This window comes from Anopheles merus, chromosome 3L (genome assembly GCF_017562075.2).
Source record: "Anopheles merus strain MAF chromosome 3L, AmerM5.1, whole genome shotgun sequence".
NCBI lineage: Eukaryota > Metazoa > Arthropoda > Insecta > Diptera > Culicidae > Anopheles > Anopheles merus.
In genome coordinates this window covers 643,521-659,398 of record NC_054085.1, presented here as the reverse complement: position 1 = coordinate 659,398, position 15,878 = coordinate 643,521, and the positions used below count along the sequence as shown (strand labels likewise).

Here is a 15,878-nt window from a genome sequence, read left to right as displayed (position 1 = left end):
TGGGTTCATGATTAATTACAGGATGGGTATGGATGAGCGGTTCCTGAATTGGTATGGGTTTAATATCGGTTTCAGGACTGGTTTTGGTTGTATGTCTTTGGATGGGTTCTATTAAAACAGTTCTATTTAAACAAATGATAAAAAAAAATCATTGATCAGCATTTGTCAAGTAGAAAACATACGGATTAGCTTGTTGGTGGGTGTTTTTTAAGAATTTTAGTGAGCAAATGTAAATGTAAAATATATAAGTCTTCTTCTTCTTCTGGCACAACAATGCCTGTCGGTCAAGGCCTGCCCGTACCCACCACTGAAGTGAGCTTGGCTTTCAGTGACTTATTGTTACCATAGCAGGAAAGTCAGTCCTGCGTATGGGGGCACGGTCTATTCGGGACTTGAACCCATGACGGGCATGTTGTTAAGGCGTTCGAGTTGACGACTGTACCACAAGACCGGCAAAAAAAAATAAAAAGTTTGAAAAAAATATATATAAGTAGGTTTGGGATAAATGTCTAACTAAAAATGGGACAAAATCATAGTACTATTTCAGTTGGTTTTGAAAAGAAAAAAAAAAACAATTTCTCTAGACAACAACAAAACAGGGGTCTCTAGGCTAGTGGTATGTAGTGCTATAGTCTATAGTAACGATTGGATCAGATCGATCGTTCCAAATAGCAAGTAAAAGGTTTTTTTTTCAAGAATTCCTTTAAAATGTATCGTCTTGCACACAAACCAGTCGGCAAAGCTTTACCGTACATTTGATATTCTAACGTAAAAATTCTGGAGGTATCTTTGTGACCAGTATTGAATGCCGATCTCATTCTCCTCTATGTTCGGGAATGCATTTGTAATCATTTTAAAAATAGAGAACAGATTGAATTTGCTTTCCACCTGTGAACCATTTCAGAAAAGAAAACTCTCGACTGTAGACTTCGATTTTTCACCTAGCAGCATCTATTACCAAATGCATTGCGTGAGCATGTGGGTGAAGCGTAAATCTAGTTCAGTGGAAGGATGAGACAGCGCTGCAGTGATAAGAGTGCACTAGAAGCAGAAAAAGAGTCAAAGGTGTAAGTGAAAAGCGTATAGCTCAATTCTCCAAGCGGGAACGTTTTATTCTGGGTAAGCTGCTTGCGATACGTTTCGAATTGAAGCCTTTCTTTTTAATTTCTTAAATTGATTTAATTTTTTTGATGGAATTTCCTATCACAGCATGGGTAATGTCATTGGTTATAACCTCTTTGAAAGAAGGGGTTTCGGAACATTCTATTTCGAGCGATCGAACAGAGTTTTTCCATTTTTTTAACCTCTAAATTTCAATGCACTCTTGTTTCATCTGGATGGAAATTCAATATATCAATTGAGAAAATGGACTCCAGGGATTGTGAACTCTAAATAATCTGATTGTAGTATTAAGTGAAACAAAAAATAGAACCAACTATGTCAATGCAGTTTTGATTGCACCTATGAAATGTGATAAACTTAAATTATTTTATTGATATTGAGAATTCTGGTAGTTTTGGTAAAATATATTTTTCGTAACTTCTATACACTATAAATTATTCTATATTCTATAAATGTATGTATTTTTTAATCACACTCACGCCAACTTTTGACAGGTTTGATGATTTCTTTGCATGGATAAGTCTTACCGCGCGAACACATGAGGTGAAATATACAGCGAAATGAACTATTTGACAGGTGAAATATTTGTCAGATAACGCATCACAGCAACCAGGTGATGTTTAATGTAAACAAATAACGTGTACAAAATCGCAACTGAATCTATTAAATAACCTCAATATCAAGTATTTTGTCAATTTTAAGTCAACAATTCATCATTTCTTCCATTTAGGGAATGTTCTGCTTTAAAAGATATTTATTTTAAGTGTATTTCGAAAGCGGATGTTGTATCTCCCCTAACCCTTCAGCTGTATCTGTCAGATATTTTACCTGTCAGAATAGTTCATTTCGCGGTATATTTCACCTCATGTGGCCGCGCGGTGAAACTATTTAGGGCAAGTAGGATCCAATGCAGATATAATTGTCAATTAGAAAATAACAACCCGTTATTTTACCACCGACAAACCGACGTGACACTGGCGTTACAAAACTATCCCAAAGTAAAGTACTGTCATTTACCAGTGAGGCGATCACTTCTGTCAAAGTAAGCTCTGTTCACTGCTGCTTCGATGTAAACTCTTCTTCTTCTTGTTTGGCTCAACAACCGATGCCGGTCAAGGCCTGCCAACCCACTTGTGGGGTTGGCTTTCAGTGACTTATTGATTTCCCCCCATAGCAGGATAGTCAGTCCTACGTATGGCGGCACGGTCTATTTGGGGCTTGAACCCATTCGATGTAAACAACTTTTCTAAATACAAATTTCGAAGGAAGTGTGAGGCAAGATTTTGTGAGAATTATTGGACAAAACACCCAGGAAAATAATTTTATAAGTTTCCAAATCAATGCAAAAGATGTGAGAAGTACATAAACTTAAAGAGGATTTAGCAGTTTCTTCTGTGCCATTGTAGTAAGCGAATCATTATAAAGATGGCGCTAGTGTTTAACTTATTCTTATTTGAAATAAATAGACAACTTTTGAAGCTCATTTTGTTCGAAGTGTCACGTCGATTTGTCGGTGATTTCACTTCAACAAATAATTTTTTGATAGCGAATGCTTTTCCTTTCATCGTCAAAAAAAATATTGCGTTTCCATAGCACGATTGTTTTGTGAATTTTAAAATTGCAATTTTATTTATACATTAACCAAAGTGTGTTTATATATCAGCTGGGTTTATTCTGTATAATTTTAACGTCGAAAAAACGAACGAAGAACACCTGATTTGACAGTTAGGTCCATAACAAACTGGATGCTTTAATGATTTCACTATTCACTCCTTAGTCTCATAGCGTTCACATAGAGCATATTCAGCACAGAAAATAACTGCCAATGGGGGCCTTCACGATTCTAGTTAGTTTTTTGTATGAAGTTTGACAGTTAGAGGCTGAAATCATGTAAACAATTCATACAAAACCACACAAAAAAACTAACCTGCAATTTTCAGTCTAGATAATTCTAGCCACAAAGCTAGAATTAGATTCGAGTACCTGCTCGAAAACATGGTGTTGTTTACATTTATCCCAAGGAGCATTAAAGAGATCACGTGGTGGAATCTAGAATCAAAGTGTATGTTGTCCATGTGGTCTCAAAGCATTTTTTTATAACCAATTTTGAACATCACTTTTTGACAGAACGAGTGAAAACTTTTGCTCCAAAAAAACGAAAAAACCATTATAGATATTTATATAAACCTGTCAAAAGATTGAAAGCAAATATTTTTGTTATCCATCCAGCGATGGATAGCATGGATTGCTCGAAAAAGATTCGCCACAGACTGCTAGACTTCCCCTATATCAGTGAAAATGTGTCATTGGGGCTTGCTTTCTGGAGGCTTGACGAATACTCAAAACACTCTTAAAATCTTCATTCAGAAGCAGAAGCGATAAAAATCAGCCTTCTAAATTCATACACCTTGGGATAAGCCCACCTGTATATTATACTCACATAGATAGCTGCTAGAAAACTGCTGTACAATGCAAACAGCTAACAGGCTGAAATTTCAGCCTACGAACTTCAAACGGAAAGGGCCCCAATGACACATTTTCACTAATATAGGGGAAGTCTGTGGCGAATCTTTTTCGAGCAATCCAAGCTATCCATCGCTGGATGGATAACAAAAATATTTGCTTTCAATCTTTTGACAGGTTTATATAAATATCTATAATGGTTTTTTCGTTTTTTTTAATATTTTTTCGATCGTACCGCAACCCTTAGTGCCACATTTTTATTCAAATGTTGATAGTTTTCTTTAGTAAATGGTGTTATACAAACGTTTGAGCAATTAAAATTGAATAAGTAAGAAAATATTAAATGACCTAAAACGCCTTAAGTGTCCGTAATTCGAAGCAGTACAGTATATGCACCGTCACTCTGATAAGTTCCTCACTTTAAGTATGATATCGAATTTGGTTCTATTGGTACACTGCTCCTTACATGCTGGCTGAACGGATTCAATAATTGTCGCCAATGTATTGCCACGTTTTTACAAGGCATGTTCTGATAGAAAATATCGGCCAAACGCACTTTTCACTAACCCGTGAAACATTGCGAGGTTTCAAGTAGTATATTTTCGAGCTCGAATATTGTTTTAATTTTTGGTAATCTCCTCATTACAATGATTAAATTTATTTAATTCAACGTTGCCTGCAAAAAATGATGTTGATTAGCGTTTGAATACATCTATTTCTGATCTTGCAAACAACATGCTCATTTAACTTATTTTACCTGTCTTTTAGTTAATTGTTACACTTTTTAGCATTTTTTAATGTCAAAGAAAAATGAATCAGATTCACCAACATCGCGCTAAAACCAGCTCCCAACAAATGTAACCATTCGCCAGCCTCGGGGCCCCAACGGCCATCCTTCCGGGGGGCCCTTGTCGCTAGTACTCTGTCCATACTATAGAATGGCGATCTACGGGGCCCCTAAATCGGCTACCCTAGTCCGCCTACCGTTAGATCCGCCACTGCTCACTGGTTGAACTTCGATTCCCTGCCAACTATTAAATATATGCTTTTTAGTTGACATGTTTTTCCATGCAAACAAAATCTGAAATTTTTCTCAGCATGAGATTTTTGTGATTTTGAACATTGAATTCTGACTGTATTTACAAAAGTTGTTTACATCTAAGCAGCCTCGAGCACAGCTCATTTTGACAGAAGTGATCGCCTCAATAGTAAATTACAGTGCTTGCGTGTGGGACACTTTTGTTACTCAAGTGTCACGTCGGTTCGTCGGTGGAAACACCATCTACCATTTCTGCGAAACACCATTTCATATTCTAGGTATACTAGGTCCTTTAGTGGTGGTAATACCGATAGTGGTGGTATTGCACTAAAATGCGCTCTATGTGATTATTTAAGAGTAATTTATTTATGTTATTGTGAAATGTGCTCTGGTATTTTACAAAGCGTTTGAAAGTTAAATGGGACCATTCCGTTACATAGTGACAGAAAAATCCATTATTGGGAGAAAAATTTCACATTTTTCCAAAATCTTTAGGATTTCATAATGAAACTCATATTTTTGCTGACGCTATAAATCAGGGGTCTCCAAACTACGGCCCGCGGGCCGCATGCGGCCCTCGAGAACCTATTATACGGCCCATGGCAACTTTGTGAAGGTTAAAATAAATAGTTTATTATTGTGACTATTTTTAAAAGAAAATGTAATTGTTGCTTTTTAAAGACGAAAACCAAGCTTAAATAATAGAATGCTGTAGGAGTTTTGTATATTATGCTAGTATTTTCTTATAAAGACGAAATTGAAACGTTCGCATTAGATACAGGCAACGGAAATATGGCCCTCAACACAATTATTTCTATTTCACCATTCTTTTCAACATACATTTTTTGAAATGTTATTGATTTACTAAGATTTGTTGCCTTTTGACCATATTTTTGAGTTTTTACTTTTTATTACTTTAGTGCCATTATAGGTACTATAGTGCCCATACGTAGGACTGACTATCCTGCTATGGTAACAATAAGTCACTGAAAGCCAAGCTCACTTCACTAGTGGGTACAGGCAGGCCTTGACCGACATCGGCTGTTGTGCCAGAGAAGAAGCCATTATAGGTACACAAAACAGGCATGTTCTTATAGTGGTAATAGTTATAAAACAGTGAAAACAGGACATTTTAAATTTTAGCCAGACTACAGCCGTTATCGAGTATTGTAGTCAATATTTTTATCACTCAAACTTATGAATTTTTTTACGATAAAATTATGAAACAAGTCAATATTATGGCAGTAGTTCTAGCTATTCATAAGAAAATAGCTTCAAAACTAAGCTTAATTTATATTATAGTCTTTGATGCATCTTTGTTTACCACCGTTATAGGAACACAATACGACGACTATGAGGCGTTTTCAAGCAGCAAACGTTCCGTGGAATCGGATGTATTTACTGTTTTATCAATCTACTCCCGATTTTCTTCAAAACGCGAAGAAAACGAGCGTTCAAATAGTTATGGTAACCGCTACTCTTCTTTTTGGAGATCGTCTCTATTCGTCTCGTCTCCCTTGTCTGTATGCAAACGTGAGTCTCATGTGCTATTTGTTTTCAGTGTATTTGATTTTCACTTTCCTTATTTTGTTTGTTTGTGTCTTTTTGTTTGGTTTTGATCTCGGTTATGTGTAGTCTGTTTATTGACTGGACGTTGTAGATGTAGAGTATGGATAGCTTTAAAGATAGTCTCTAAAAATATTTGCTTTACATAAGCTGTTAAACAAACCATTAAATGTTAATTAACATTCTACTTAAATACATCTACAATTACAAATAGCCCGCAATCAAGAGCATACTAGCAAATTGATTGATTTATGTTGATACTGTAGTTTTTATCTTTTTTGAGGGTAGCATTTTGCGTATACTCTAACAGAAAAACAACAAGGATATAGGAAACAAATGATATAAATTCGCTTTAAGTCACAAGAGTCATTATCAAAACGCAATTAGTTTTTCGTTCTTGTATTTCTAACCTACACTTTCTTCTCTAAACAATATTTTCCAGCCAGTGAAACAAAGTCCATGTTAACGTCACTAATTTTTAGCCAACCGTATGCACCCATACGTTCTGACAATTGCATTCATACAAGTTATAGGAAAGTTTCACCACATACTGTTAAATCGCATCTCCTTTCCTGGCATGCAGAGTCCAAGCCCAATAATCAAATGACTGTAAACTTTGCCAACAAATCCTAATTGCTTGAGAAAGGTTCCTAAAACAGGAAGAATGGGTAAGATGTCATGCATTCTACACTTCAGGAGCATAAATAGAGCTTAAGCTTGTTTTGCGGTGTATGAATGATGCTTCAAGCAGTTTTACTTTTCTCTGTTTTAATGACTATGAAGACAAAGCACCCTAATAAAGCCGTTTATCTACAAGCATTCTGGTCATGATGTTGCTTATACTTTAGAAAAAAAAATATTCTTAATACTAAACATCCGTTACGGTGTGCTTCTATTAATTTAATGTTCAATAAAACATATTTTCTTATTCAAAATGTTGGGATTGAGCGTCAAGATGCTCTATAAGTTTTGGATTTCTGCATACAAAAAGTCTTGCTTGCTGAACTAGCTTTACCTCAATCCAAAATGTCTATCCCAGCGATTGAAACTTTCAACGTTTCTTTAGAATTCACAAAACTCGTAACCGCTATCAGAATGATGTTTGTGGCCTACGTGCAAGTGTTCTTAGAGGTATGAGCACAAACAAACTTCGAATTTTAACTATACACTAAATCTACCAGCATAACCAAACAATCTCAAGAAATTGGTTTACGATCAATTTACTCTTAACATTTATAAATAGAAATATTTAAATTTTTAAACAAAACGTGGATACAATATTATTACAGATGAATTTAATAAATAATCGATGTCTTCTTGCAAACACTACGTATATGTACGTACGTTCATCACAAATTATTTTAAAACCACATTTTAAATTGATTATGAATTGTAGAATTGATTAAATATTATATAAGAGAAAATTGGGATTTTGTTGCTCATAATCAAGCGGTAATTTTTCTACCAACGGCTTCAATAGCATCAACTTACATAAACAGTACTTGTCACAAAAGTAACGAAATTGGGTGCGTTTGTGATAGGACACTTGCTCTCAACAATAAATCAATTCTATCGGTAGTTTGTTTAACTAAGCAGCACTTAGTTCAATTGTCAAAAGTAAACGATAAGCAACGAATAGGTACACCCTTTTGTTGCTCTAGCAAACGTGCGATCTCAAATCCATGATTGGCACATCTACAAGAGAATCCATTTCAGTACACCCTTCAGCAGTGCAGTATCAGATTGAAACAGTGCTGTAAGCGGTGGACAAAATTATATTTCTTTTAAATCAATTTCATAAACCGTACGGGGGCAACCAATTTCCTAAATAAAAAATTTTACTGTTTAAGCAATAGATATGTTAACAGTAAAGGAATTGAAATACAGTAGGTGACCGCTTACTGGATGTTTTTTCTGTAGTTTTTTTAACTGGAAGTTCGCTAACTGGAGTGATTCTCAGTTAAAAAACACATAAATATCAAAACATGAAACTTCCGGAATCTTACGAAGAGAAATTCATTGCAAATGTGCATTTTTCTCACAAACTTCTCAGTTAGCGGTCACCTACTGTATCAATTTAATATGCACTTAACTGTCCAGTCTATACACTATTTGCGACAATTGTCACGAGCTGCATCTCTGAAAGACTACTGACGAATGATTAGTTATTCCGTGTTAACTTCAAAGTGCATTTCGTCTACATGAATTTTACTGCGTTAGTAGATCATATAAATCTTCATTCAACCCCTTTATAAGATATAACCTAATTATTTTTCTAATTGTTTATAACTAATAATTCTAATTATTATAACAATAAATTAAATACACTATAGCATCAGTTTAAAAATATTTGGACATGGATTTTCACATATCGTATCGTGGATGCAAGTAAATAGTTGCAAATTATGTTTACACATATACCTCACATGACGAGTTTAATCCGTTCCAATGACTCAGCTGTCATACGAAAAAGTCATTATGTGAAAAACTATTTGCCTTGTATTTTTTATGAGAAGCAAAATAATTCAGAATGCTAAACAACACTTCTCCATCTGCTGCCGCAAAGGATGAATCTAGTCGAAATATTAAAACTTTGCCTTTTTGAACGAATAGCAAGTATAAAAAATAATGTACTGCTAAAACAATGTGGAAGGTAATTTGCGGATGGTGCATTCAGTTTTCCGGTTTAGACATAATATTTTTTTATATAAGGTTATATAATAGGTGAAATATAGTTAATTGACTTAATGGCTTGACACAATGAAATAAAATTGTTACACCCGTCGGAAAAAAAAAACAATACAATAAATTGTTCTGTTAAAAAATAATAATATGGACATGAATCAATGCCCCTATCTCATTTTATTATAAATTTGCTTATGATAGTTACAGCCTACGTGGAGATTGTATTGCTAAATTTTATACATAAAATAAATCAATCCGTCTTCCCCTGCTTCTCATTGTTTGATGCAATTGTTTGATAAATTATACGTATGAGGCTAGGTCCATAAGGGGAATGAACTCTGTATCGCTATGTTGTTAGTGTCAGTCAGTGGTTTTCAACCTTTGCAAGCCTAGGAAGAACGTGGGATCTGATTCCCCGTCTCAAGTCTATGAGCACGGGGCGGAATTGCATCTTCTTCATTTTCAATGGATTGTTGGATATGTATACTATATGGATATTTACGTATATGTTTACTTTAACTTATGGGTTTGAAAACTTTTACTTTATGAATATTTTTGTATCTATGTATATAATTGTGGCGTAGCCGTTGTATTCATCAGCGCAATTTAAATTTTCATTATGATAGGACTGCAAATAACACGTCAACCGATTTCATGTCCAATTAAAATGTGTTATTCGTTTCATGTCACTTTTCCTTACTTAAGACATTATTACGAATTATACGATACAAAGATATATCATAACTTGATTTTTTACCCGATAATGAATTTCTCCTTCTAGACAACTTCAGTCGTTTATCGTATAAATAACGACATAATTTATCAAAGTATTAACTGTTGTTGCTGCATTGTGTGAGCAATGCTCTTAATGAGAACAACAATTCACCTTACCGATAACCTCGAAGAAGCTTCTAGAAACTACTGTACAGTGATAACTGCATACCTTCTCAGATCCGCTGCAGTCATACAACACACCATTTCGACACTGTAGGGCTACATCCTGTCTCTGTGCCTCCAATTTGCTTATGCCTTTCTCTTTTCGTTATCTATTTTCATCCATGCTCAGTATGCATTTGTGCACTAATTGCCGGTACACGTAGAGCGATGTAATTAGAAAATTCCTTTCGAAATGATTGATGTTGCCATTAAGAAGGACATGAAAATTTCTTTATACAGTTTATTGATCATCCTTTCCGACGAAATAGTACTTGGAATACCACATCCTACTTTGTTGGCGCACTAGTAGTATAAAGTCATAGCATGTAGGTGAGCGAGACGAAGGGAGCTAAAATTTATGTACTCATTTGTCTTTGGTTTGATTAACGGTTGCCGGATGTGATACGTTGTCCTTGAATGACTGAAAAGTTCCGGAAATGCTCGCGATAGTGTGCATTTTTTGTTTTACCCAGATGATACATCAGAAGCTTACTAAGGTATCCATTCTGTGGATCTTCTAAAATCTGCCTTAACTGCTGAGAACCGTAAGCGACCATTATGCCTTGCATCAAGGCTTCTGCAGCAAAATAATCCCGAAATAAACGGTGCTCGAACCTCAGCAAATTGTCCTCAAGCACCACTAATCCTATATCAAGCAGGAATCCAAATTTCGACATGTCGATCGTTTGCTCAGGGTGAAAGGTGAGTAATGCAGCAACTTCACAATGCCCATCGTGAGCCGCTTGTTTCAACGTTTCGGCAGCCATCCGTTGTTGCCCGATGCCCATTACCTGTATGGCACGTTGGTTTGATTCATAAAACTGTTTCTCCAAATAACGTTCTAGTAGAGCACCAAAATTGGCTATTATTGTTTTATCTTCTTCGTATATTTCAGCTAAAAGTTTTATCTGAAATGGATTTCCCACGATCCAATCAGTGTATCTAGAACGCAAGTACTGAAGTAAGTTCACGGCGGCTGAATAACTATCGAAGTTCCACCATCTGGTTAAAAAAGCAACGCACTGTGGTTCGTCGAAAGGTAGTAACGACACGATTTGTGCTTGAGGTAGCGCTGCTCGTAAATGATCTGTTTCATGAGGTCGTGTTGCGATCAATAGATTTCGCATGCGAAAAGGATGTTGGAGAAACAGCTGAGATGCCTTTTCGACAGAAATTCTGTAGCGATTAATGACACTGTCATATCCGTCAACCAATACGATCAATTTCCCAGTATTTAGGATGGCATTACGAAACAGTACTTGTCCAAAACGAGTACTCGCGGCAAAAAAACACTTAGTAACGTGTTTTACGGCATCTTCCACACTGAGTGTACTGGCGTTCAATTTTGTAATTTCTTCTAGAGTTTCGGTGTAAAACTTTAAATGCATAAGACATATGACATGATCTGGTAGGGTGGTAAATAAACGATCGATGAACTTTTGCAGGAAGGTAGTTTTTCCCATGCCTGGAACATTCGATAATATCACTGCCCTATTGTTAGTTAAAAGCTGATCAAATTCTGTTTCATCTACTACGCTGTTATTACTAGCCAGTTTTCGAGCAAAGTATTGCCCCTTAAGTTGACACTGATACTTAAAACTGTACGCTATAGGATCCACCTGATTCATTAGCAACTGAGAAATGAACTCCATGTCGAAAAGACGTAGTGCATTCTCCTCGGACAACAAATCACTTAAACGAACTTCACGATGTTGTAGTACAATTTTCTTTTCAAGCAACTTTTGACGCGATTGTTGGCTCATGTCGCGTAGCTCAAACCGATCGCAATGTACATACTTGAAGTTATCAGAAAAAAACTCCTTCTGTACATCACAAGCAATGTAGATAGCTTTCAAATTGGTCAGTACATCAAACTTACGCCATACATTTCTAATAGCTGAACGACAACACTTTTCATTAGACACGATCACTATTACCTTACGAGACATGTTTTTCAAAAATAGTGTACAGCATTCAAGTTCTTCAAAATCGTGAAAATGTGCATCAAATACTACAAACTGTTCTTGCAACGTCATCAATGCTTGTAGCACTCTGGAAGCGCTCACTTCAGCATTATATGCAGCTATTACTAGCATATTATGATTTTTCGATGTAGCCAAAAACTGTTCTATAGGAGCAAGAAGGGTATTTCGTTCAAACACGTACCCTGTTGCCGGATTTGATTTTTGATACTCTTCCGATTTGAGTAACCACTTTTTACCCGCAATACGAGCACGTGAATTACTACAAATTCGTTCCCAGTCTTCGCCATTAAGAAACTGTCCCTCCGTATCTCGTATCCACCGATCCACTTGATCGAACACTGCGCGCATATACTCATCCACTTGTTCTTTTAACCCAAACACTTCCACTTTTGTTATTGCTTCCAGCTCAATAAAGTTTGGCTGGTCTGTGGCTAGTAGGAGATGGTCGAAAAAATGTATCACTTCTTCTCTTTGCACTCTGTAGTCTCTCCAATCCTTTACTGCTATGCCTTGGTTCATGGGTTTGCATAAGAACCCTGGTTCAAAGAGTAGCTTCAGCTTTCCACTGACTATTGTTCTATTAAGATCACTAATGCAAAAATCATCGCATTTCAAAATAGATCGTAGCGTTCGCTCAAGCAAAAATCTAAACTTTTTTACGTACGGACAAATGCTTTTATCATCCGCAAGAAACGTTTCTCGAAACAATTGCCGTTCTATGTCAAATACGTCGCGTACAAGTAATGTATGAAATTCGTGAAATATACCATTGGGATTTATCGATATTTTTTTACGCTGAATCAACTGTTCGGCTAATTTTCGCGCAACCTCACAGATTGGCGAAATGCGATCAATTAACTGCTCAATAAAGTCAGTGCACTCAGTATTGAAGCGATAGAGCGACGATTCTTTGCCTCTGCAGCGTACGTTTAGCGTGCGAAGAAACTCGTCCGTTGCTGGTTCAACGGGATTGATTACTTTCATGACGTTTTCGTCCAGCTTGAGGTTGGTGTAGATAACAATGTACTTAAGGCGTTCACCCTGGAACATTTCTTCTTGCTTCAGCCCGAGAAACGAATCAAAATATTTCGGCAAACTATATTCGGTAGTCGTTTTCAGTAGATCATCCATAATGATGCGCTTCGATTCGTCTTGCTTATGTTTAGCCTGCACCAAGCAATACTGATCCACATCTAACAGATGCATTACTATATCGTCGAATTTTCCAGCCAATGCTACTTCCACACCTATCTCAAATCGATTGCCACTAGCAGCTAGGCGAGAGAAATACAACGTCGAAAGTCGAAGCTGGTTTAAGTATCCTTCAGTACCAGATCCAGGGTTTTTCTTGTAACGCCGCTACGAGAAAAAAAGATATTATTAGTGTATTAACATCACACATTACATTTTTTACTAAACAAGAAGATATTTTTACCCTTTGTGTATCCATTGCTAACTTTCGTATGTCGTATTTACATTTTAAACATATTAGTAAATAATCATCAATCCGTTTACAGAAACATTGTTTGAAGTATTCTCTCTAACACCAACCTACAATGATTGTGTTTTACTATTAATATAGAAGGGTAACAATCATTGTTTCAACGATAAAAACTAAATTCTTCAGTAAAGCACTGTACAAATTTCGGTCTATTCTTCACTTACAATCAAGATCGCATTATCTTCTCAAATCGAACAACTGATGGGTTAGGGAAAACAATGTTTACAAGGTATACACGCCAAGTGTGATCAATTGCAAATCGTCAAGTTAACTGCCCTGCGGTACTGGGATAAATGACATGAGCCAATTTGGTTGCTCAAAAATCAATGCCCATCGTTATCGCCAATTCTAATCGCTTTTTCTTATCTGTTTCACGTCTACTCCCAAAGCCAATGTATACTGATAAACTCACAGACACCAAGCTACCGATAGAATTGAATTGTGTTGACCGTTTATAGGAAGTAAAGTTTATTTATGTATTTGTATGCGATGTTTTTGTTTGTTAGATATTGGTTTTGTCCATAAATTGCACTAAAGCATAAATATTTGAAGTACGAGTTCACACCTTTCCGTCATTTAATACACAACTTGATGTAAAAAGATAGCATAAGTAATTATTTCTTTTCAACTTCATTGATGATTTTGAAAGAAAAGACACTTGTTCTGATTGTGTTGTGACAACAACATGTGAATTGCAAAGCTGGAGACAATATTTTTCAAATTCTCATTTTTTTCTAATATTATGTGTATGTTTATTTTTCTTCTCTCTTTTTGACATAACGATCTACGGTTTTCGAAACTTATTCAGAACTTCTTCTTCTTTTTCTTTGGCACAACAACCGCTGTCGGTCAAGGCCTGCCTGTACCCACTAGTGAAGTGAGCATTTGCTTTCAGTGACTTATTGTTACCATAGCAGGATAGTCAGTCCTACGTATGGGGGCACGGTCTATTCGCGACTTGAACCCATGACGAGCATGTTGTTACGTCGTACGAGTTGACGACTGTACCACCAGACCGGCCCTCAGTATTCAGTACTACACAGTTGAAAAGTCTGTCCTTGCTACGGGCCGACGACGAGATTTGAACCCGCGAAGGAAATGTTGTAAAGTCGTTTGAGTTAACGACTGTACTACGGACCGCATTTTATGTGAATTACAGACGGTTGATGCATGACATAAACAGTGCTTTTGGTTACGTTCACGTAAATGACATTTGTTCGAAATATTTGTAAACGAGATGAATTCAAAACAACAGTTGTAAAATACCTATTCGAACATGTTGATTAAAAGACATAAATATTAGAGCATTTTTTATATAGAACAACTTAACCCAATAAAACAAATAATAAGATGATATACAACGTCCTAATAGAGCTATTCTTCTTTAAACTTATATTGATAATGCCATATAACATTATCACTCTTAATCGATACATCACCAAGTTATACTTATAGCTTAACATTGATTACATAAAAACAAGTACAAATCTTCCTTTGCAGTTTCTATCAATAACATTTTAAAATTTATGGCTTCTGCAGTTTAATTTTCTCGCAAAACTCCTAGCTAAATTTATTACCTTGCTTCTCTCTAAGAAACCATGCGGTGAGCCACAGTCGATGACGCTAACAGTTTTGACCAAAACGATATCCATATACTTTGATGTAGGCAATAAAGACACTGTTTCTGTATGACTTTTTTTCGTACCGAACGATATATTTCAAAACATTCCCAAAAATACAAGCTTAAATCCAAGTCGTAAAACAAACGATAGAGAAAAAAGAAGCGATATAATTTGTATAATGTTAATAATTGAATGAAAAAACTTATAAGTTCTTCAAATATTTTCACATTGATTATTCACTCAGTGAAATTGCAACATGTATTTCAACGTCATTAAATTTATATCTAACATGTCATCAATGCGATGTAATGTTTATTAACGCAGATTTAACTGATTCAATGTATTTTCAATACCAGTTTTCAAGGTATAGGGCTTTATTTGAATAAATTCAGTCAGTATTAACGAATTACTCTATGCATATGTTCTACGCAAATAAGAAACCATCTTATTCAGATTAATTCAGAATATCCTTTATAATAAACTATATCAATCCAAAAGTAGTATATTTACACATGGAAAATAGTATGGATAAGCAATAGTAAAGCTGCGGAAACCTATTAAGTAATCGGTGATCATAAAACATTTTCCAAGATGTTGGGCAGATGTAACGAACGGTTTAACAATAACCTAAGCAAAGACTTTTATGGGAATAATTAATATCTATTCCGAAGGGTTCAAAAAGGAGCAATGCAGAAGTGTTTGGTCAGCAGAAAGCATATGTTCTTAAGAAAGTGAAAATCCTAGAGGGCTTAACTAGGTTTGTGCTTGGTTAAATATTTACAAAGCATTTTCTTCATAATTAATGCAGAAACTGAAGGCATGTGCAAACGTACTGGTATGTTTGAAATAACCGCCTTGGAATCCTTTACTTCCGTCTGTACGACTGCAAAACAGCCGTGGGCATTTAATGATAGACAGCATACAGCCTGGTGCAAACAACCAAAGCGGTTTGATAATGC

General features: G+C 35.8%; 1 protein-coding gene across 1 annotated transcript; it reads right to left on the bottom strand.

Moving 5' to 3' along the window:
* Positions 1 to 9,022: 9,022 nt before the first annotated feature.
* Positions 9,023 to 13,576, bottom strand: LOC121600212. The gene is made up of 3 exons (XM_041928627.1): positions 13,462 to 13,576; positions 13,232 to 13,347; positions 9,023 to 13,155 (listed from the first exon to the last, which is right to left on the bottom strand). The coding sequence occupies exons 2-3, from the start codon at positions 13,244 to 13,246 to the stop codon at positions 10,195 to 10,197; spliced, it is 2,976 nt and encodes a 991-aa protein (XP_041784561.1). The 5' UTR covers positions 13,247 to 13,347; positions 13,462 to 13,576; the 3' UTR covers positions 9,023 to 10,194.
* Positions 13,577 to 15,878: the final 2,302 nt, after the last annotated feature.